General features: G+C 45.2%; 1 protein-coding gene across 6 annotated transcripts; it reads left to right on the top strand.

Moving 5' to 3' along the window:
• The first annotated feature begins 49 nt into the window (after positions 1–49).
• Positions 50–22,102, top strand: LOC105835110 (trithorax group protein osa). Of its 6 annotated transcripts, none has more exons than XM_028190023.2 (20): positions 50–1,237; positions 1,420–1,542; positions 1,645–1,851; positions 2,514–2,573; positions 9,589–9,694; positions 10,109–10,207; positions 10,327–10,652; positions 10,761–11,157; positions 11,247–11,372; positions 11,483–11,664; positions 11,797–11,838; positions 13,031–13,228; positions 14,008–14,227; positions 14,353–14,529; positions 14,902–15,061; positions 15,140–15,401; positions 15,564–15,735; positions 15,845–16,158; positions 16,439–16,678; positions 17,143–22,102. In XM_028190023.2, the coding sequence occupies exons 1-20, from the start codon at positions 275–277 to the stop codon at positions 19,201–19,203; spliced, it is 6,435 nt and encodes a 2,144-aa protein (XP_028045824.1). In that variant the 5' UTR covers positions 50–274; the 3' UTR covers positions 19,204–22,102. The 6 variants fall into 6 exon arrangements, with proteins under 6 accessions (XP_028045824.1, XP_012533552.1, XP_012533551.1 ...); XM_012678098.3 differs by having other exon boundaries at positions 9,589–9,736; positions 13,031–13,219; XM_012678097.3 differs by having other exon boundaries at positions 9,589–9,736.
• The last annotated feature ends 34 nt before the right edge of the window (positions 22,103–22,136 follow it).

Here is a 22,136-nt window from a genome sequence, read left to right as displayed (position 1 = left end):
ATATGCGACGCTGCTTTTGACGTTCGCATATGAGGTTTTTTTTGGTTCCCTCCACTTTGAAAGGGCCAGGAAGTGATTTTTCGTGACGCGGCGCGTAGTCGAGGCACGGGCGATCGAGGATGTGCGGCGAGGCGTTAGCCGCGACGCGAGCCGTTCGACTAATCGGTATTTCGATTTCGAGTACGTAGTACTTGGCCCCATAGCGAGGCGCGCACGAGGTCCCGCGATTGGCCAGTTTACGAAAACGACGATGGCTCCGTGAGGAGAGGAGAACATGGCTGCGACGCAAGCCGAGAGCCAACAAAACGATGTGAAGCTGAACGAGTCCGTGAAATGCGCGCAGAAGCGTACGCAAGTCGGTGGGAATAGTGCGAGTGCGAGTGCGAAGCAGCAGCTGGATTCCGAACCGGACGATAAAGTGCCCCGGGGCGCGGCCCAGCTGCTTAAATATGTGAATCGCGGGGACACGACGGGCTACGAGATGAGTCAATACCGCGAGGACATTGGCGGCGGACACTCGGCCGCCGGTGAGGTAAAATCGCCGCGCGAGACCGGCCAGCCGCCCCAGGAGCCCGTCGTCCTCGGCAAGCAGGAGGCGCACGACGCGCCGCCCGGCCATCCCGGCCATCCGGGCCATCCCGCGTACGCGTCAAACGTGATACGCGACTATTCGGACCCGGAGTACGGTAACAACAAATCCGCCGAATTCGCCGCTGCCGCCGCCGCCGCAGCCGCCGCGTCCAAGTCGGTGCTCGTTGACTATCCGCCCGGCGGCAAGCAGCTCCCGTCGGAGTACATCACCAAGCATGCCGACTTTCCCGGCCCCGGCAAGCAGCAGCAACAGCAACAACAGCAACAGCAGCAACAACAGCAGCAGCAGCTTGCAGACTACCATGGTAAACACTTGATGCACGAGAGCGAGCGGGTAGCGGCTCACCGGGCGGCCGAGATGGAGGAGCACTACTCTGCCTCCAAGATCGAGTCGCGGCTCTACGGTCCCGCCAGCTCCGCCAACTTCTCTGGCCAGCCGAGGCCGTTTCTCGGTGGCCAGGGTATGTCCCAGACCGCCGGTCCTACGCCCACGTTGAATCAGTTGCTACAGGCCTCTAGTCCGGTGCATCGGTTTCATGGCAATTACCCTGGAATGGGACCCGAGTATCAACAGCCCTGGCCTATACAAAGGCCACCGGTTGTACCTCCCGTTTATCCGCAAGCCAGTCAGCGTCCTCCGCAGACGGTAAACAAACACACGTCTACTTCTTGCATGTCGTTAAATTTCATTTTGGATTAAAATGGGACAAAGTCTAATGCTTTGTACGATTGTTGTATGCTTTGTTGTACTTCATTCATCAAATGTGAGGTTTTTTTTAGATCTAATTGAAACGTCACGTTTCTAATTACGTTTTTCAAACTGTCTAGGGTTCACCGAGATTACATACAGGGCCAGGAGCACAGAGTTCTCCAACGCCCATGCAATATCAACAGTATACCCAACGATATTCCTCTCCTGCGAGACCTCACGCACCTTACAGTCATCATCAGGTAACACAGATGTCCTTGATCAGTGACTTTAATCTCTTGTTAATTTTACATTGAAAGTGTAACAGATTGAAGAATTTCTACATGTTTTCTATATCTTTTTAGCTAAACTCTTACACGACGCAAACCAGTCATCCCTCAAGTTTATATACGGAACAAAGGGGATGGAATCAAGGCGGACCACCAAATCCGCCTCCACCACCGAATAATCAGGTCACTCCGTCGGGTCAGTCACCACAACGTGCTTTGTCTCAGTCCCCGGCTCCACCTCCTGCTGCATCACCACAACCACAACCTACCAATCAGTCACAGGTGAACATTGCTGAGATATGTGTAATGTAGACATGTGTGCTAATCGTTGGTAGTCTGATGTCCGAGTTGATATTTGCCATCTTTATCACTTTATATTATATATATTTTTTGAATGAAAAAAATATATTGATATTTATATATAGAATGTAATTAACGCGTAGAAAAGATTTTTTGGCGAAAATAAAACTTTGTAGAAGCAAAAAATATAACAAACATCTTAACATAAATCGCTTTTTGCAAATGAGCTTGATGCAATAATGATGTTATTAGATCTAAGCAAATATTGTGTAAAGATTGAAAACATTGATCAAGAATGGAGATTGTCATGAGATGTGTACAGTTTATAAATTGTTTATGGAATTATTTAAATATAGAAGAATACGTAAATTAATATATAGAGTTAAGAGAGAATACAGACGATCTGAATCTATTTTAACTTTCTGTTTCATAACTTTATAGTGTAACACATTGAGCATTGTAAATACCTTATTAGAGATATTCTAAATTCCTAGGCAAATATGTACATGTGATGGAATCTATCAGCATTTTCATTAATATGTTAAAATTAAAAGGCATGATAGAGTATGACTTAAAAGTACATGTGTTTACGATATATTTCTGTAATGCAAAGAAAAATTATTTACGACATTGTCCCTTTTCAGGCTTTCCACAATCTGCAACAGCGAGCTACAACACCAAATACTCAAGGAATTGACTCTGGGGTGAGTTTCCGCATACATACAATTAAAATTAATTTTATTTCGCTCTCAAAAGAAGAGGGGGATAAATTAGATGCGTCAACGGCGCGTTTAACGCACCTTCTTCTCAGGACTCAAACAAACGCGGTATGGAAAGAAAAGCTTAAAGTATCCGGAACGTAGCAAACAAGTTTTTGCCGGTGATTGCATAATCTTTGTCGTGGCAGGAATGATTGTCGAAGATTTCACGTGCGAGATTGGAATCAATTCTACTCGCATTGAGACTCAATGTATCGATACTGGTCAAATTTTATCGAAATTTAACACCGCGCGCGCGCGCGCGCGCGCGCGCGCGCGTGTGTGTGTGTGTGTGTGTGTGTGTGTGTGTGTGTGTGTGTGTGAATATGTATGTGAAAGCATCGTCTATCTCACGAGGATGTCGATCTCTCTAGTGGAATCGCGACGATCGAAGCGATACCGAACGCAATGCGTTCGGCGCGCAAGTTTAAGCAATAGATCGAAAGGCGAATTTCCCATCTCGCAAAGTACTACTTGGTCTCTGTCTCTACGACTTCGGTCTTAGTACTCGTTCAAGTACTTTCCCGACGGAAAGAGCGAGCGAGAGTGAGCGAAAGGGTGGCCCCTCGCGTGGTGTGCGAGGGGATCAGGAGGCCAAGGAAGTGGCGGAGGAGAAGGAGAAGAAGCAGGAGGAGGAGGAGGAGGAGGTTGAAGAGGAAAGGGAGGATGAGCAAGGAGCGGAAGAGCATGAGGGGAGGAAGGAGCGGACGACGATGGTGGGGATGGAGAGTAACGCGACTCGTAGAGTTCGATTAGGGCGCGAGTTGCGCGGCCGCCGGAGCCCCAGATATTAACGCGGCTTCCCCGCGCCGTGTTTCTCCTCCGTTCGTCCGCTCCTGTCCCTCGCCCTGGGGTTATCCTCCCCACCATCACCACCTCCACCACCACCACCGCCGCCGTCATTACCACCACCATCGTCGTTGTCGCACGTTTACATGGGCGGATAAGCGAAAGAACCGTGCGGACGGCGCGTATACCGCGGGGCGACGGAGCGGGATGGCGATGCGAACGCGAGCGCGATTGGTCGGGCTCGACGACGATGACGGCGGCGGCAGCAACAGCGACGGTAACAGCGGTGGCGGCGGCGATCCTCCCCACCATCGCGCGCGCACGACGACGTGACGTTTTGCGTCGCGCTCGGCTATATTCGGTACGCCGGATCATGCGACTGTCACTCTGCGACACGCCATCGAACTTCTTGCGCTCCCACGGCGCACGGTTTCCCGCAAACGCAATCGCAATGTACCGTTCCGCGAAACGTAAGAACTCTCGCGCAGCGACGCGTAATTATTATTGCAGGGATCCGCGAGAGAGACGCTCGGTTTATCCGATCTTTCCGGCCGTCGTCGTTTGCGGCATCGAGCCGTCCCAGGGCGCTCGCTCGCTCGCTCGTACATTCGCTCGCTCGCGGGAGAGAGAGAAAGGGAGAGAGAGCGAGAGAGAAGAGAGAGAGAACGCCCCGGGATACTCACCACTGCGAGATAATATCCCGCGAGATGCGTGACGAGGGGAACAGGACAACGTCGTCGGCCCCGTTGGCTCGGCCGCCACCAGGGCGGGAGTGCTCGCGGATCTTTAACCGGCACATCGAATCGTTCGCGGAGTACATGCGCTCTCGGCGCCGTCGCGGCGCGGCGCGGCGCGGCGCGACGGTACCCGCCATATTACTCCAGCCATGCGACTCCGCTCGCTACGACGTTATGAAACGCGCGAGAGCAAGAGATCGATCTGCGAAATGACGGTAGATGTCTATGCGGACTCGATTTCACACGCGGCAATTGGATTTTATTTCAACGGCAGCTTTAGAATCACGCTGGATGAATAATGGAGAGCCTGGAAAAGTAGGCTGCGTGTCCTATACCTTCCCTCGTGCCTCTTACGGATAGCAAAACTGGTACTCGAGTAGCGACCGGGGAATTGGGAAAATTATTATTTTTATTTATAATAAATTGGAATGGATCGCCGAGTCGAGTGGACTGGATTTTCCTTTTTAAATCGGAGTAAACCGAGAAAGTTTCGTCGGGGGAATTGCGAGAGAAATAATCGGGGAAAACCCGCGATGGCGCAAACGGCCGTAAACGGCGGAGACTTTATGCACGGTCACGGTACACACGGTATATACGGTCAATAAAACGTCGATGTATCGGCAGCGGAGAGACTCGCGTGGTCGCGTACCACGCGCGCGGAACAGACGAGCAGTAGCAGACGATCCAATGTATAAGCACGTCTGATGGAAACACATGGGTATTTAGTCTGCTACAGGTGATTGAGAAGCCGCCAAGTTGTAATTGTTAACCACGTGGGTGGGGGGGGGGGCGTCGTTTCGCGCTGAGATCGAGACAGGAATCTGAAATCAAATTCGCCGAAATTATCTCGCACTTTTTCGACAACCTACCCGATATCCGGCTCTCTCTCTCTCTCTCTGTCTCTTTTTCTCTCTCTCTCTCTCTCTCTCTCTTTCGCTCTCTCTCTCGCTCTCTCGCTCGCTCGATAAATAGATGGAGTTGAATGAACCTCGGATTCAGTTATTGTCGCAGCCGACGAGGATAATAACATTACGCCGACCGGCAGATAAAAATAATGTTACGTAACTCGAGCGATTTCACGCTCAGCCGAGAACGCGGGCAAATATATGCACGTGTCCCGCGCGCCCTCGCGAGCGTTATTTACGTTTTCATTCACGCACGTCTTCCATGCGCTGCGTGTGTGTTCGTGACCGGCCCGTCAGAAGAGATAGAGAGAGAAAGAGACATGCCGATCGGACCTCTCTATACACATGTTCGCGTATAGCATATCGCCCAAGCTCAGCGCCTCTTTATCGAACGGATTAATTCCGCCGTGCACGGATAACGTAAACACACTCCTCGTGGAGTTCCTCGGCGACAATGGATTTGTATATGAATCGGGACTATGGCGGTCCCGAGATTCGCGCCAACTTTCGGAGATCGGCGTATCTCTATTCTACGAAACGGGTGTTTCCGAATCGAAATTCGATAACCAGACGAGAGCTGGCGAGCCGAGAGCTCGCCCATAACGATCGTTCTTAGGTTCGTTCGGTCGATGAGGAGGAGCCGTTCGGATCGAAAGCGCCAAAAACGGAGCAAAGAGGTTTTCGCTTTTTGTTACCGAACGATAAAGATAACGGAGTCTGTATACATATGTATGAAGATCTAGATCCATATTTCCGCGTTTCACACTAAACGTCTGAATGGCCTTGTCATACGCGACGGATTTTATTTCGGGCCGGGAATCGGATAGTGTTAAATAATTGATGTCGCATTTAGTGTTAAATAACTGATGTCCCTTTCTATCGAGGATATTTTGAACGTCTTCACTTTTTATCGCCGCGTTTTATTTATGCGAGTTCTTCGTCGGTGTTTCGACGCCAGTGACATCATGCACTTTTTCTCTTTTTCTTTCCCTTCTTCACTTAAAATTCTTTCTTTATTTATATCATCTTCACTTTTCTTTATAATATTTAATTTTTTGTATTATTCTGTTATGTTTTTTTTATCATTTCCCTCATTTTTGTGTTATTTTTTTCCATAATTTGCTATAATTTGTTTTTTTTTTTTTTTGGCGTTTTTTTGAACGTTCCTAATTTGCTTTAGTATGAAAATAAACAGTTTGTCTGTCTGTCTGTCTACGAGATAAATGGAACATGGGAAGTTTATTTTATTTTTGCGTGTAGAGAACACAGTAAGATTCGTATAGACACGAATCTCGGTGCCTAGGCTTTACTGGGACACACGAATTCGCCGATCGAAAAGTTCCGAAGTCGTACGACGCTCGCCGACCGCTTGCCGCGTCGCGATCTTTGCGCGTGTGTACGTACGTATGCGTGTGTGCGTGCGTGTGTGATCATCGCACATCCAACCCACGAGGCGATCTATACGTTGTACATTCGATGCATTTGGGACGACGACAAATTCGCTATTCCTGGGCTTTTGAGTCACGTTCAAAGCGGGAAATCGCGAGGGTGGACGAGAGAGAGAAAAGGAATCGGAATCCTTCCGCGGAAGGATACGCCGTGAAAAATGTGGAACGTTAACGGGAATAATATTATTAGCGAGAATAGATAAAGTCTGACTATATATATGGGAATATATCGACTTCGGGGAGAGAGATATAGAGTTCCCGAGTACACCGGAGCCAGGGCTTTTGGGAACGATTTGCTGGCGCACGGTGCCGAGGCTCGGCGGAAACGACCGAGCGACACCGAGCGCTTGCCGCGCCGCGAAAGAACGCCCTCCGACCGACTCCGGCCAGCGCCAACCGGAGCTAGACGCGGAAATCTGTAAACCGAGGTCTCTCTCTCTCTCTCTCTCTCTCTCTCTCTCTCTCTCTCTCTCTCTCTCTCTCTCCCTCCCCCCCTCTCTCCCCCCCCCTCTCTCTCTCTCTCTCTCCCTCATGACGACGACGACGACGACGACGACAGCGACGAGGAGCGACCTCGATAAGAGAATCGTTTCTCGCCGAACGTTTTCTCGCGCGACCTGCTTTTTTCTTTCCCTGTCGCGCACCCTGTACTATACATTATGATTCGCGGATTATAACCTGCTTGACGCGCGTGCACGCGACACACGCACTCTCACGCAGGCAGACACGAATAGAGAGAGAAAGAAAGAGAGAGAGACGATCACGACACAATCACGACGATACTGTACTACGTGACTCTCGCAAGTTCCACCAGCCTCGGTACCGTGACACAGAGCTCTTTGGTAGACTTATTGACACAACATGCGACGCTCGAGGAGAACGAGGTGGCACGCACACGGCGATGAAACCACGACGGCGTTGGCGGAGTAAAAGAGCGAGCGAGAAAGCAAGAGAGAGAGAGAGAGAGAAAAGCGCGCGCGTCCTCTGACGCGCGCGGAATGGGGGGACGGCGGCAGCACAATCCGCGGCATCAGGAACGAATACAGCCAGGAATATTATAATGCCCGGGTTCAACGGCAACGTCTATCCGAGAATCGTCCGCGCTCCCGAGAGAATCCTCCTCTCCGAGAGGAGAGCAGCAGCACCCTCCTCCGCTTTGCGCGTTGTACGTTACTCCGTGCTGTTCGGCAAACATATGAAAGCGCGGTGAGTCCGCGCGGTGCAAAATACACGGTTTCCGCTTCTATTGTCTTTCTCTCTCTCTCTCTCTCTCTCTCTCTCTCTCTCTCTCTCCCCCCCCCTCTCTCTCCCCCGCTGCCTGCCTCCGCGGTCGCTACTCGCGTCGTGCTTTAAGTGGAGAGCCGGGTAACGCCTCTCCTTCGATCTCTAGCGTCATGCCGAGAGTCCTTGTGCCGCCGGACGGCCTACGTACCGTCGTACATTCGCTCGTACGCCCGAGGAAGTGTTTAATCGCCATCCGCACGGACCAACTATACGCGGCCTGGTAGGTGTAATGATGTGCCTGAATTTTCTTTCGTTCCTCTCGGCCTCACTCCGCTCTACCTCCGCTCGTCTCTCTCACCGCCTGTCGCCTCCGTCTCTCTCTTTCTCTCTCCGATCCCTTCTTTCGTCTTACCTCTCTCTCTCTCTCTCTCTCTCTCTCTCTCTCTCTCTCTCTCTCTCTCTCTCGCTCTCTCGCTCTTTCACTCGCTCGCTCGCTCTATCATCCCTACCCACACCTCGTCCGTACCCTGCCTGTCTCTCTCTCCATTTTCTATACCTATCCTCGTCTCCGTTCCACTCTCTTTCTCCGTCCCTCCTGCCCTTCCCGCGCCCCTTCTCTACCCTGAATATACGCACACGCAGGCGGCTGTGCCGCTCGTTGTGCCGATGCCTCGTCGTTGTGACGGACGACCCGTACGAAGTGCGTGTACACGCGGACACATGCATACACGCACATACATACACACACACACACACACACACACACCGATTTCGACCGTGGAGTATACACACGGTTGTTGTGTGCGCTCTCCGTGGACTGTGGCCGAGAACGACGCCGCGTGCCATCGCGTTGCGACGACAACGACGGCAACGATCGCGGGCAGGATCGTTCCGCCTCGTACCTCGCGCGGGATAGTGTGTGACAAGAGCGAGGCGAGCATTCGTGCGCGTTATACTCTAACCGCCGCGCGCGCGGACTCGAATAACATGGGCGACATCGCCGTTGCTCGGTTCTCGCTTCGCTTCGCGCCGCTTCGGACGGCCGTCCCCATCGTCCCCGTCGACGCCGACGATTGATTTTTCTTACGAGGAACGCGCGATTGTTCTCTACTCCGACCGCGCGCGAGGTACGCCCGACGACGTCGGCGATCGCCACGTCGTCGTCGTCGTCGTCGTCGTCCGTGGGCCACGAAGGCGGCGCGAATCGTGCTAAACAGAATCGTCGACGTAGCAGTGAGCAGCGAACTCTTACGCGTGTGTGACTCCTCGAGTCGGGGCTGCTGAATCTTTCTCTCTCTCTCGTACCAGCTACAACTGCGGCCAGTTGCAGGGATCTTTTCGCTCTCGCCCGTGCGACTCCGGTGTGACTCGCGGGCGGACCGCGATTGTCAACTGTTTACGTTGTGAGAACTACTTCCGTATCTCCTACCTTCAGCAAGTGTCCGCTATCGCGGATTCGTGATGGTTTTACAGCAGACATTTACTATTGTGCTGACCTACTTCAAAAGACTGCAACCGACACTCATAGACTAATCACATGATGTACGAATTTGGGATAATTGTATTGAAAAAGTTTTGTACTTGTAAAATGTGTCCCTTTATCAGCTGATTGAGTTTGTTGCCTCTGTATGGTTCATTATAAACTATTAGTAAACTACGAGACTAGAATTGACAAGAGCTTTCTTGTACTAGAATTTTTACATCACAAAGTTTGATCTCTCGACTGCACTCACATTTCATGTTATCTTTCTTGAATTTCTAAATTATTTCTTTCCACCCCCTCTTTCTCTCTCTCTCTCTCTCTCTCTTTTTCTCTTTTATTGCAAATTGTTATTCTGTGGTTTAATCTGCATTGCAGGAGTTATCAGGACAGAATAGCAATGACAGTTCGAATGGACCAGCTTGCCCAGGGACACCAAATTCTCAGGGGATGAGACCTACCCCGTCACCTACAGGATCCACAGGTTCTCGCTCGATGTCCCCTGCTGTTGGTCGGTCTTTTTTACGTCTGTCTCTCTTTTCACTCGCATTTGTATTTTATAATAGATTTGCAGATTGTCCTATGCAAAATACCCCATAATTCTGGAATGTGTTCCTTCTTTCACATTCTTTGATAAATTTAGATCTCACTTCTATCCTGAACAAAAAAATGTTACCACGCGCTAACTTTTTAACGTATTTAGGGGTATTTTGCACAGCGCGCTGAATGTATTTGTCTAAATTATATTTGTGTTCTTTTTCTTAATGATGATATTGCGAAGAAATGCAATTTGAGCGTTACTTAAGAATTTATTTGTCGTCTTTCTCTTTTCTTTTCTCTTCTTGCGTCGTAAGAGATGTTGGAGTGTTTATCTAAAATTTTTTTCTTAAATGTACAGGCCAACAAAACGTTCAGATGCCTCCACGTCCGTCGAGTAGCCAGTCGGATGGTAGTGGACCAGCACCGCGCATGAGTCATTCTCCTATGACCACTCAAGGTACAAATTCTGTCCTTTTTCCCTGCTTTTGTTTGTTTATTTTTACAAAATTTATTTCCAGTGCAAATTGTCATATTAAAATCAAAATAATAACAAAATAAATTAATCTTTGGCTTAAGGAGCATACCAACAACCATTGGGTCCTTCACCACACATGCATAGCTACAAAATGAACAGCACCGGTCCTGGTGTAGTGCAACCGGGACCCGGTTCGACGGCTCTCGGTGGGATCAGCCCAATGGGTGGTGGGATGGGCTATGCAGCTGGTGCAACAACCGCGGGCCAGCCTGGAGGTTATCATGCACAATCTACGTATCCACCTCCGCGTCCTCACATGCAGTTTCCACAGGGATATCCAACGCCTGCAAACTCACAACCACCACCCAACAATCAGTATCAACCTCCCAACAGACCCAATAACTTGGTACAATATCCACCGTACACGGTAATATACATTTAATTTAAACAACAATGTATAGCAATGATTTATTTTGTCGGTGATCGTTGAACGTTGAGGGCAATGTTCTCTATTATCTTTTTTATCATCTTTCAGCATAAAATGGGCTTTAATAGTGTACCACCGGGAATGCCGCCGAGTCCGGGACCGCCACAGGTTTATGGTGCTGGCGGCGCTACCGCGATGGTACCGCCCGGTGCTCCAGGAGTGCCTGTTATCGGTAATATGGGACCGCCGGCGAGCTCCATGGGTCCGCCACCACCGTCTCCTAACCACATAAGTAACCAACCACCACCGCCTACCAGTTCAGCAGTACCACACTTACATACACCAGCGGCCACGCCGCCTCTCAATCACGAAGGTAGTCCAATGCCGCCGCCGAGTACAACACCGAATTCGCATCCCGCGTCAGCCCCAACCCCCATCAGCCACAATTCCGCAGATCTCGCGGCTGAGACTTCCAACGACAGTGGTATAACTACAACCGCTTCAGGTGAGTAAAAATTTCTTGAATCGAATCAATTTTCTCTTTTTATGTTTATTGTCCAGATAAATAATAAAATTGCATGTTTTTATACGTAGGTACGTCAGCTATAAATGTCATATCTACTTCAAGTGGTACTGTGACATCTGTAATAACAACAGGTCCAGACGGCACGTCTCTAGATGAAGGTTCGCAGCAGTCAACGTTATCTAACGCATCAGCTGGTTAGTATTTCTAGATCTGTTGGTCTTAAATCTCGTAACATTTCGGCCGTTGTAATATAGGAATCATGGAGAGTACAATTATATATCTTAACCAAATGTGTTATAAATAGCTTCTGGTGAAGATCCAGCATTTACACCAAAAGTGCGGAAGGAGATGATAGGAGGATATCACAGTCATCCTGCGACACCACAAAGCACCGTTCCGTCTCCTGGCGCTGCTAGCATTAATTCGATTCACGAGGAATATCCTGATATGAATAGCCCTGGTTGGCCGCGTACTCCTGCTAGTCCTGTACGTATCATTTACATGCACTTTCATATTTGATACACATCTGATGTACTAAATTAGCAGTTGACTGATTACCTCAGATCAAGTTCCAATGCAACATATTATTTGCATTTTCAATATTTTAATATTTTACAGGTGTTTAACAGTCATGTGCCTCAAGACCCGTACAGATCTAAGGTTATTGTTTTTTCACTACAAATATTCGTTATATCTTCGAGATATAATTACTATTCCCCCTTTGCACTTCACGCTTAGGCATTTTTATCCTACACTAACTTTTCTTGCTTGGCACATATGCATCATATTAAGCAGGTCATAATGTCATAGTCATAAAAGCTACATTAAATATCTAAAGTCTTTTATTTTAATAGTATATATATTAATATATTTCTAACTTAATATAATTTCTAATTTGCATATTAATATTTTTAAATATCTTATTATTTATTTTGATGTCACTAATGTAACATTTTTATTGGACAGCATAATAATTAACAACTTCTTTTACAAGATTGTAAAAGAATCATGATATAACCTATGCTTTAATAAGTAATATAGTGACATAACTCTACACAAACATTATCACAGATTACTACTATTACTAGCATTACACAGAACAATCCTATGACCCTGGTATCCATAGTCCGTTCTTATATTTAAGAGTCTTAAGTATAATCTTAAGTATATTATGGATTGATTATAGAGCTGTATTAACATCTCAAGATATTATTTAAAACGATCTTGAAATAAGAATCGACTATAAATTTTGGCCTACATAATATTACATGGATGATTTATCGAAACCGCATATATTGATGTGCTTATTTCTTGCATTTAGTGTACACACACACACACACTCACACAAGTTTTGACTCCTATTTTATTTCTCCAAATTATCTGCATATAACAGAATTTATTTAATAATGATCGCATGATTTAAAATAACTACATTATATTATGTATTGCTCTGTTCCATTTAGTTTGTTTTTAATAAATATTAAATAAACATTTTTTTTTAATGAGAAATAATTACTGACATTTTTTAAAACAGTAATATTTATTGCTTACAATCTATGGATTTACTTTATGAATGTTTTACTAATGATAACCATGAATATGTTAATAACTGATGTCAATTAAAACTAAATGTAGAAAAAGAGATATTCTAGTATTCAGAACCATACTTATGCATGTTAGATAATACAATTGGGATTATACGTTCACAGCTTTGCAAGAATAATATAATTGTTCTATGTTTTAGTTAGATCAATAAATACATGATGACATTTTTTTCAAATTTGTATATTAATACAATTTCACGTAAGATTTTGTAGATTATGCTAAAGAAGCGTAATTGTGCGACTTTCAGAAGACAGATAGTCTGGCAAAGTTATACGAAATGGACGACTCGATAGAACGAAGAACCTGGCTCGACAAGCTGGTAAACTTTATGGAAGAACGAAGATCACCAATCACCAGCTGTCCTACCATCTCCAAGAACCCCCTCGATCTATTTCGGCTTTACCTCTACGTGAAGGAGAGGGGGGGCTTCATGGAGGTATGCAAGGTGCAGTGTAGTTCCATCTAGCCCTTGGTGTCTTACATAGTTTTTGTATTGTTTTTATATGTATTTTTACATTCTTTATACTTGCTCTGCACTGTACATTTTTGAGGTGTCGATTACTTCTCAATATCGATGCTCGATGATTCAAAGTATGTCAACAGTTCGTATCGAGCATGTGAAAAAAATTTTAGCAATTTCGAATCGAAATTCAGAAATCTGAAATTATTTATAACAGAAACACCTCAGAATACGCTTTGTTTTTTACATCTATGTTGAATTGTGCATGATGTACGTATAGTTGTATTATTTTTGCTATTAGTATCCCTTTCTCGTAATCTGTGTCTAAACATTGAGAAAAGATAGAAAAAGAAAGTCTAAACATATCTTTTCTTGAAGTAGTTGTTCAACAGTCGAATATGGAAACACCTGATCTACAAACCTTGGTGCTATATGGAATTATTCTAATAGTCACACAGCGAAGATAAACTTTTAATATCGAAATATTACAATAACGGTAATTCGTTCCGATTGTACTCTGTGTATTTCTCTCCTTAAAAATTTTTTTTTTAATATTTGCATGCGTTTAGAGATCGCCGATTCGTATAGATATCATTTTTTTGAGACTGATACCTCGAGCTACAAAACATCGGCGATGCTCTTTATTGCGTATATCTGTTTCTTTTGGACATGCAGATTTTTTTTTATCTGTGTTTGAGATTCGACATGAAATTGCACATTCGCGAGCGTAATAAAGAACGCATGTGCGTAATTTTCTTCTGTAGGTGACGAAAAACAAGACGTGGAAGGATATAGCTGGCCTGTTAGGCATCGGTGCGAGCAGTAGTGCTGCCTATACATTACGCAAACACTATACGAAACACCTGCTGGCATTCGAGTGTCATTTTGATCGTGGGGGTGTGGATCCACAACCCATTATCAATCAGGTTGAGGCAGGCTCGAAAAAGAAGGGAACTAAGGGAACTGCTTCCGTACCATCACCAGGTATGGATTATATTATGTGTATATAGTTTTATTTCTCCTTAAAGTTTTATTTGTTTCTATATGAAACTTTCTTGCATTAAGAGACTTCTTCTCGACTAGGAAAGTAACGATTCACTTTTTTACAGGTTCTTCCAATTCTCAAGACTCCTTTCCTGCTGCTGGATCAAGCAACGCTTCCATGGATGGCTATGGAAGTTATCAGGGTAGTTACGCCGGCGGAACACCCGGTGGCCCATCGTCGGAATACACGCCACCGCCACCTAGACCACCCAGTCAAAGTAGTGCACCATCCGCTCATCAAGGTACGTTCTCACAATCCTTTAATTGTGCTTGTCATTTAGATTTATTTTTGCATTTGTATCTACATTAAAATTATATGTACTGTAAAATTTATTGAATATAGAATCATTGCATCCGTGAATAAATAAGAAATTGAATCAGTCACACAGTAAATAGATAAAAACAACTTAATATAATTATATTTTTATGAAAATTATATCTAAAAAATATTAATTTTCAATTTATTTCGGAGTCTTATTATTTTAATAGTTTTCTTAAATATTTATTTACTGATAAGAGAGACATTATTCAGCGACTGATACAGTTACTCTATTTGTACTGATTTTAACAACGAGCAATTAAGAATTTTACGACAAACAATTGTATTTTTGAAGGCATACAACAAGGTAGTTACCAGAATACAGGCTCCTATCAGAATTATCCGCAAGAACAGTACATTCGACCGCAGGGAAACGCATTATCTCAACAAGCAGAGTTCAATCAACCGTACTCTCCTAGATCGCATTATCCTCCATATGTACCAGATGTCGACAGGTGAGAAGTATTACCGTTATATTGCTCGTTTTTATTGTTACGTGGAAGAACGTGATTTATTTTTTTTATCATGTACAGGGGATACCCAGGTGGTAACATGCCGCCAAATAACGCTACTGGACAGGATATGTACAACAGATACACCGGCGGTCAACAAGGCCCTGCTAGCTATCCCACAGGAACGCCTCCTAATGCGCGGAGCAACAGCTATCCATCGGGACCGCAAGGTCATCCGGCTGCTGTGCAACAACAAACGGCGACTAGCCAGCCTTCCTCGCCTTCGCAACCACCAACTGTATCATCATATTCGTGTCCGCAAGACTACTATCGACAGGAACAAGTAACGTGATATTTTTATACACGATATTAGTAATCACGTTGTTGTATTTGTATTCGCAACAAATTCCATTTAACTTTTTATTCTCTAAATTATTTTCTGTTATTTGAAACACTTGGTATATGAAGTTAACATTCTCTCACAATATCTATCATTACTTTGCAGAGTGGATACGGAGCGCCTGGTGGAACTCAAATATATAGTGGGAGTGGACCAGCGAATAAGAATATGCCACCGCCCCCTCCGGGACCCACTCAACCTAGACGCCACCCAGATTTTGCCAAAGACCAACAGTATCCCCATCAACAGTATAATCAACAACGACCAGCGTATCCAGGTGAGTCAATTTAGTTGACAGTGATTTATTATTTTATATTAAGTTTTGCAAGTGAACTGAGAGTACTTTGATTATGTTTAATCCGAAGAAATGCGATTCTTTGCTGCAGGATGGCCAAACACAACTAATCAGTACAATAGTAATAGTGGAAACAACAGAGTTCAATACCCAAGCCAGCCGGCGCCATCACCATCGCAACAACCGCAACAGCAGCAACCGCAACAAGGAGCCCAAGTCGTCACCGCTACTCCTGCCGCTCCAGCGGTTGGCAGTATGGCTAGTAGTCAACAATGGGCCAGTCAGCAATCGAACAGGTCCTCGTCCCAACCGTCTCTTAACACTATAGCACACCCGCCTCCACCATGGGATCATCGTTACACGAATCAACCGTCCCCTTTGTATCCAACACCCGGAAGTCATCAGGTACATACGTAATTCTTTTGCAAACAATATTGACAATCAAATTCTTCTCGAAGTTGATTGTAATTTAACTATTAATGTGGTAAAAACCATTAAAAAATTTTGTAGATAATAACAAAAAATTTTGGCAAGATTTATAGCGTCTACTGTTTATTAGTATATTCCATACTATAAGCATATTCTTTAATTAATGCTCTTGTTAATAATTATTGTTTGGACGGTTACTTAGTGCCATGTATTGTTAAGATTTTTGACAAATAAAATATTGTATTATTTTGCACAGAATCAACTCGGAGTGAATCCCATGATTAGCCAGCAACCAACGTCAAAGAGAGAAATGACATTCCCTCCTGACAGCGTAGAAGCGATCACGCCTCTTTTGTACAAACGACGAAAATTAACGCGCGCTGATGTTGCACCAGTAGAAGCTTGGCGCATTATGATGGCTTTGAGATCGGGTTTGCTCGCTGAGAGCTGTTGGGCGCTCGACGTATTAAATATTTTGTTATTTGATGATTCTTCAGTGAGTATATTTTTTGTTACAATTATTTTAAAAAGAAAACTGACTACAAAAATTAATACAAAGTTTATATAAAAAAGAAATATAGATGGAAGATATACAAAAATTATTAATGAATCTTTCGTGTTGTAAAATCACTTATATATGTTATTTACACATTTTGAAGACCTAACCAACATAGAATCTTTTGAATAAATTCAAAACATCAGTATAAATTGTTAGATCTGGAAATTTTCATTCTTATAATAATATGAGTTGACTGTTATAATAACGCAGAATATGTTTACACCAATGTTCCTGGCGATAACGCTAATAGGTGTTTCACGTTTTTGGCAGGTTAATATTATACGAAAAAAAAATGTAAAATCTAAATTTAGAGGCTTCTCTTAGACACCTCATATGATCCGGATAGATACAATAGGAATAGATACTTGTGCAAAAAATATTTATAAATCTTTCATTTTCAGGTAAGTTATTTCGGATTGACACACTTACCTGGACTACTGGATGTTTTGCTGGAACACTTCTCGCGTTCTCTCTCCGACATGTTTGAATCGTGTGTAAACGACGATGATCGCTACTGTCAGGCCGCAGATGGTCCGGAGGTAGACCTCGGTGCAGTTACGCGTCCGATCGACGCGGAGGATCGGACGAAATTGCTATCGACAACGAACTACACGCACCTCTCGAGGAGAGGTCGTGCCGTCAAAATCGTCTCTCGGGATGACGATCTGTTCGTTTTGGATACCCGGAGGCCGTGGGATCACGAGGAGTGCGAATCAGAAACCGAGCCGTGGCAAGTCGACACGAACGCGACCAAATACATCGTCACGTGTTTTCAGTCTGAGGTGGGCTCGGTGCCGTTCGCTCGTTTGCTGAGGGACGAGAAACCGCCGTTATTACAAAAAGAAGTCGACAACACTGATTTGAAGGACGAAGCCAAAGCGGATAGCGTTAGTGGTGTTAACGAAACGCTGGACTTTACTCACAAGTCCAGCGAGCTCGGCGACAAGCAATCTTGCAAAGATAGTGGTGAACGCAAGCAGCAACAGCTAGACAAAAAGAAAAAGACGAAAACTCTAAGCGACGTGCTGTCGAGGATCAAGAAGGAACCCGTAGAGATGAATGATCTCACGAGGGAACTGTTCGAAAAGAAAAACGATGGCTTTAAGAAGGATTGTGACGGCGAAGTGCCGAAAGCGAACAACAACATGGGCGAGCACTTTGGCAGTGACGTGTCGTCGAAAAACGACGAGGACTCGTTGCCGACGCAGAATGGACTGAGTGAATCGACGATGGTGACGGCAACGGTGATGGCATCGTCAATATCATCTGCGTCAGCGTCAACATCGACATCGACATCAGGCACCATCGATAACACTATAGACAAATCTGAAATCAAGACGGAAACGACGGAGGAACACGAACCGGGAACGTCGAGAGACGACAACGAGGGACCAAGATTAAACATAAGAGATCCGGCAGGTACGCTAAAGCGACGGAGGATAAGTGACTACGAGGACGAGAGTTACTCGAGGGACGAGGCGAGTCTCTATCTAGTGACGGAGACGCAGGATAACCTGGCCCGTCGTTGTGTGTGCTTGTCGACCATCTTGAGGAATCTCACCTTCATCCCCGGCAACGAGGCGGAATTCGCGAAGAACGTTACGTTCCTCAGTCTGCTCGGCAAGTTGCTGCTATTGCACCATGAGCACCCGGTACGGGCGCAAAAGACTCGAAATTATGATCGCGAGGAGGACGCGGATTTCGCGGACTCGTGTAGCAGTTTGCAGGGCGAGAGCGAATGGTGGTGGGACTTTTTGCATCACGTAAGGGAGAACGTTCTCGTAATGGCCGCCAACATATCCGGCCACATGGACCTCAGCCAACATCCGGAGGAGATCTCGCGGCCGGTGCTCGACGGCCTTCTGCACTGGGCCGTGTGTCCGGCAGCGCACGGCCAGGATCCCTTCCCAACGGTCGGCCCCAACTCCTCGCTGTCGCCGCAGAGACTCGCGCTCGAGGCGCTGTGCAAGTTATGCGTGACCGAGTGCAATGTCGACTTAGTAGTGGCGACGCCACCGTACTCACGACTACAGAGACTATGCTCGGTGCTGACCAGGCTCCTCTGCCGCAGCGAAGAACAGGTGCTGCGCGAGTTTGGTGTTAATCTACTACACTTCCTGTCGGCCGCGGACAGCGGCGTCGCGCGCACCATCGCCCTACAGACGCCCTGTGTCGCGCTGCTCGTCGCGTTCATCGAGCAGGCCGAATCGAGCGCTCTCGGGGTCGCTAATCAGCACGGTCTTGCGGCTCTGCGCGACAATCCCGAATCGATGGGCACCAGCCTCGATATGCTGCGACGCGCGGCCGGCACGCTGCTCAATCTCGCCAGGCATCCGGATAACCGGACTCTCCTTCTGCAACACGAGTCCCGCCTGCTCGCCTTGGTGATGAGCCAGATTCTGGATCAGCAGGTCGCCGCGATAGTCGCGCGTGTGTTGTTCCAGTGCTCGAGAGGCACGTAACTCTCTGTCGTCGGTCGGGACACTGGTACGTGGTAATCGCGTGTTATATACGTTATTAACGGTGACGACGATGACGACAACGATTACGACGATACGATACGACGCAAATAAGACGCGCACGCGACGGCAACGATGTTGTCATGGTATGACGTTGTGTGTACGGACGGCTGCAGTGCGTTAAAAAAAGGTGGACGTGTCGGGAAAGCGGAAGATAGACAAAATACACGGGAAAAAGAGAGAGACACAAGGGAGAGAAAGAATAACGAGAAAGAGAGAGAGAGACACGCGCACGACGTGATAGTAGTGTGCACGAGTGACTGGAACAAAAGTGCTGATAAAAACCCATGGCAGCGCAAGTTGTAGTTTTATATCGATTAAACAGGAAGTAAGAAAGTTTAATTATTGGTGTTAGCGTGTAGGTATACCCGATGCGATCTTCGCCCGTCGGTATACCTTCCCCTTCGATGAATTGGAATAATATCGATAGTGTAAGATATTTCATAGTTAACGAAAGAAAAATGATACATATACACGACACACAAACACATACACACACATATACATATATACATACACACACATAGAAAAACACAGGCACACAGTCCTAGCAGAACGTACCACACAGGACACAAATCCATATGCACACACGTATACGTGCGCGCACCTGCGACGCGAGTGTTAACATGGACATATATACACACAAAATACATACACATATGCATAGGCAGTAAAAAAAAGAAAACGGACTTTCAAGAGACAACGGTCAGCTGCATAATAATATATATACCAAGAATCATGTCGGCGAACCTTAATGGTGCGATATGGAATGATATATCGGATGATGATATATATAAATATTAAACGATAATATAATGCAAATTTTTATATTTGCATGTTTTGTGCTGTAATTAGCGAGTAATTAAGATATTTTGTAGATAACACACTTCCATTTGAATCTTATTCGATTTTCGTGCTGCGGCTACGATGGCGCAAATATACGTTTGCGGCTATAAGGCCGCAAAAAGTCTCGATTTTAGAAGCACAGGCAGAAACTAGAACTGAAGAAAGACATTGCTAGAAGAGAAAAAAATAATATACGTGTGATAAAGCCGCTGATTGAGAGGATAGAGAGTAGAAGAGAAAAAGGAAGAAAAAGAGCATGAAAGTGAGTAGGAGAGAAGCGTGCATGTGTGCGTACATGTTTATGTATTTGTGTATTGCGTGCATGCATGTATGTATGTATCTATGTATGTATGTATATGTTGAGAAAGAGAGAGAAAGAAGTAGAAAGGATAAACAGAGAAAGAAAGAGGGAGAAAGAAAAAACGATAAATATTCGAATTAGAATGCAGGGGACAGAGATGCTGTAGCTTTCCTCTATTCTAAACTAATTATTCTCCTTCAAAGTATCACATATGTGATCTTATATTATACGTTATGTATATTATAGATCTTCGTATGAATATGTAGTTTCAAGAACAGGCCCCTAATCCCTTTATTCTGGAATCTCCTCTCGATATTCTAGCAGCGGAACACCGTCGTATGTTTCGCGTATTCGTTTCATTCGCTTCTCTCATTCTACGTACGGCAAAGTTTCTACGTAAAACAGTACGAGAGAGAGGAATTCCAGTTTACAGGTGACAGAGAGACAGCTGTTTTCCAGAGTAGAACGGGGAATTCGAAATAGAGCGAGTCTAGAGCACATGTCCACCTATATACGTGCGCGCAAGAAATGTATGGATGCGACGCGCGTGTGTTTAATATGTTGTGCGAATGTGTGCGATGCGTGCATACGGCGCTTCGACAAACAGGGGCCCATATGTGCGCGTATTAATATAAAAGATGATTTTAGTGTGCGCATGTCTGTTTGTGCGTGGGTGTATGCACGGATGATGGGGGTGCCGGTAGAAAAAGGGGTAGGGACAGTGTCTGTGAAAAAGAAAGCAAATACAAATATAGCTTGCGAAACTGATTAATTTAAAAAGTCACTTAAATTATCGTTGATTTTGCAGCAATTACTTGAATTCCTAGAAGTTCACAGTTTTGGTAAACTTTCTTTTTTTTTTCCCCAATGGCTTCCTTTCGATGAGAGATTTGAAAGTAGCAAATCTAACTAATTGCAGTCTTTTTGGAATAAACGTATTTATAAACATAATTAAACGCCGTTGTGATAAAAAATATATAAAGAAAAAAAGGACGAAAGGGCGGAAGATGAAAAAACCAATCACTGTGTAGAAACAGATGAAACTGATTCTGGGGGATAAAGTAGAAACGAATATATTAAAGAGATAAAACAAGAGGATTTTTAAATTTAAGCTCGATCGTGCCATTAAACGATTCTAATGGGAATATATTTATAACCAAGATTTTATGCTTTTTCAAAGCGCGCATATACGTTATTGTAAAACTAACAAATACCGATTGTCAGCTTGCACATATTTTGACGATTCTTACGATACATACATCTACCTAATTGTAAAATCCCACTCTCACGAACATTTACGCAGCAGTTGCAAGGGAAAGAGACAGAGAACGAGAGAGAGAAAGATATGGAAAGAGAGACGCACTCGAACTCGTCGTCGCACACCTTCCACTGGTATACTTCCTCGTTTCGTAGAAAGAATGAATTTAAGAGAGATGGAATGATGATTTAGTTTTCACATACGACGTGTAGCCGTTTAAAACGACTCGAATTCTTGCGAAGACATACGACTTAGAAGCGTGTTGAGATAAGTTAAACAGAACACTTTCCCTGGTCCCAGCTTCTCCCCGACCCCAAAGTATCCTATTCTATAGATATCTAAATACATGTAGTTCTTAAATTATTTACTTTAGTTCGAGTGGAGATGCCTGTAAGTGTAATTTACTAAGACTTTTTGTAAATAAATTATGAAATAAACTAGACGTACTTTATCCAAGACGAAAATGCGATC

Source organism: Monomorium pharaonis, chromosome 3 (genome assembly GCF_013373865.1).
Source record: "Monomorium pharaonis isolate MP-MQ-018 chromosome 3, ASM1337386v2, whole genome shotgun sequence".
NCBI classification, from domain to species: domain Eukaryota; kingdom Metazoa; phylum Arthropoda; class Insecta; order Hymenoptera; family Formicidae; genus Monomorium; species Monomorium pharaonis.
The sequence above is the reverse complement of the archived record's forward strand: the minus strand, read 5'-3'. Positions and strand labels throughout refer to the sequence as shown.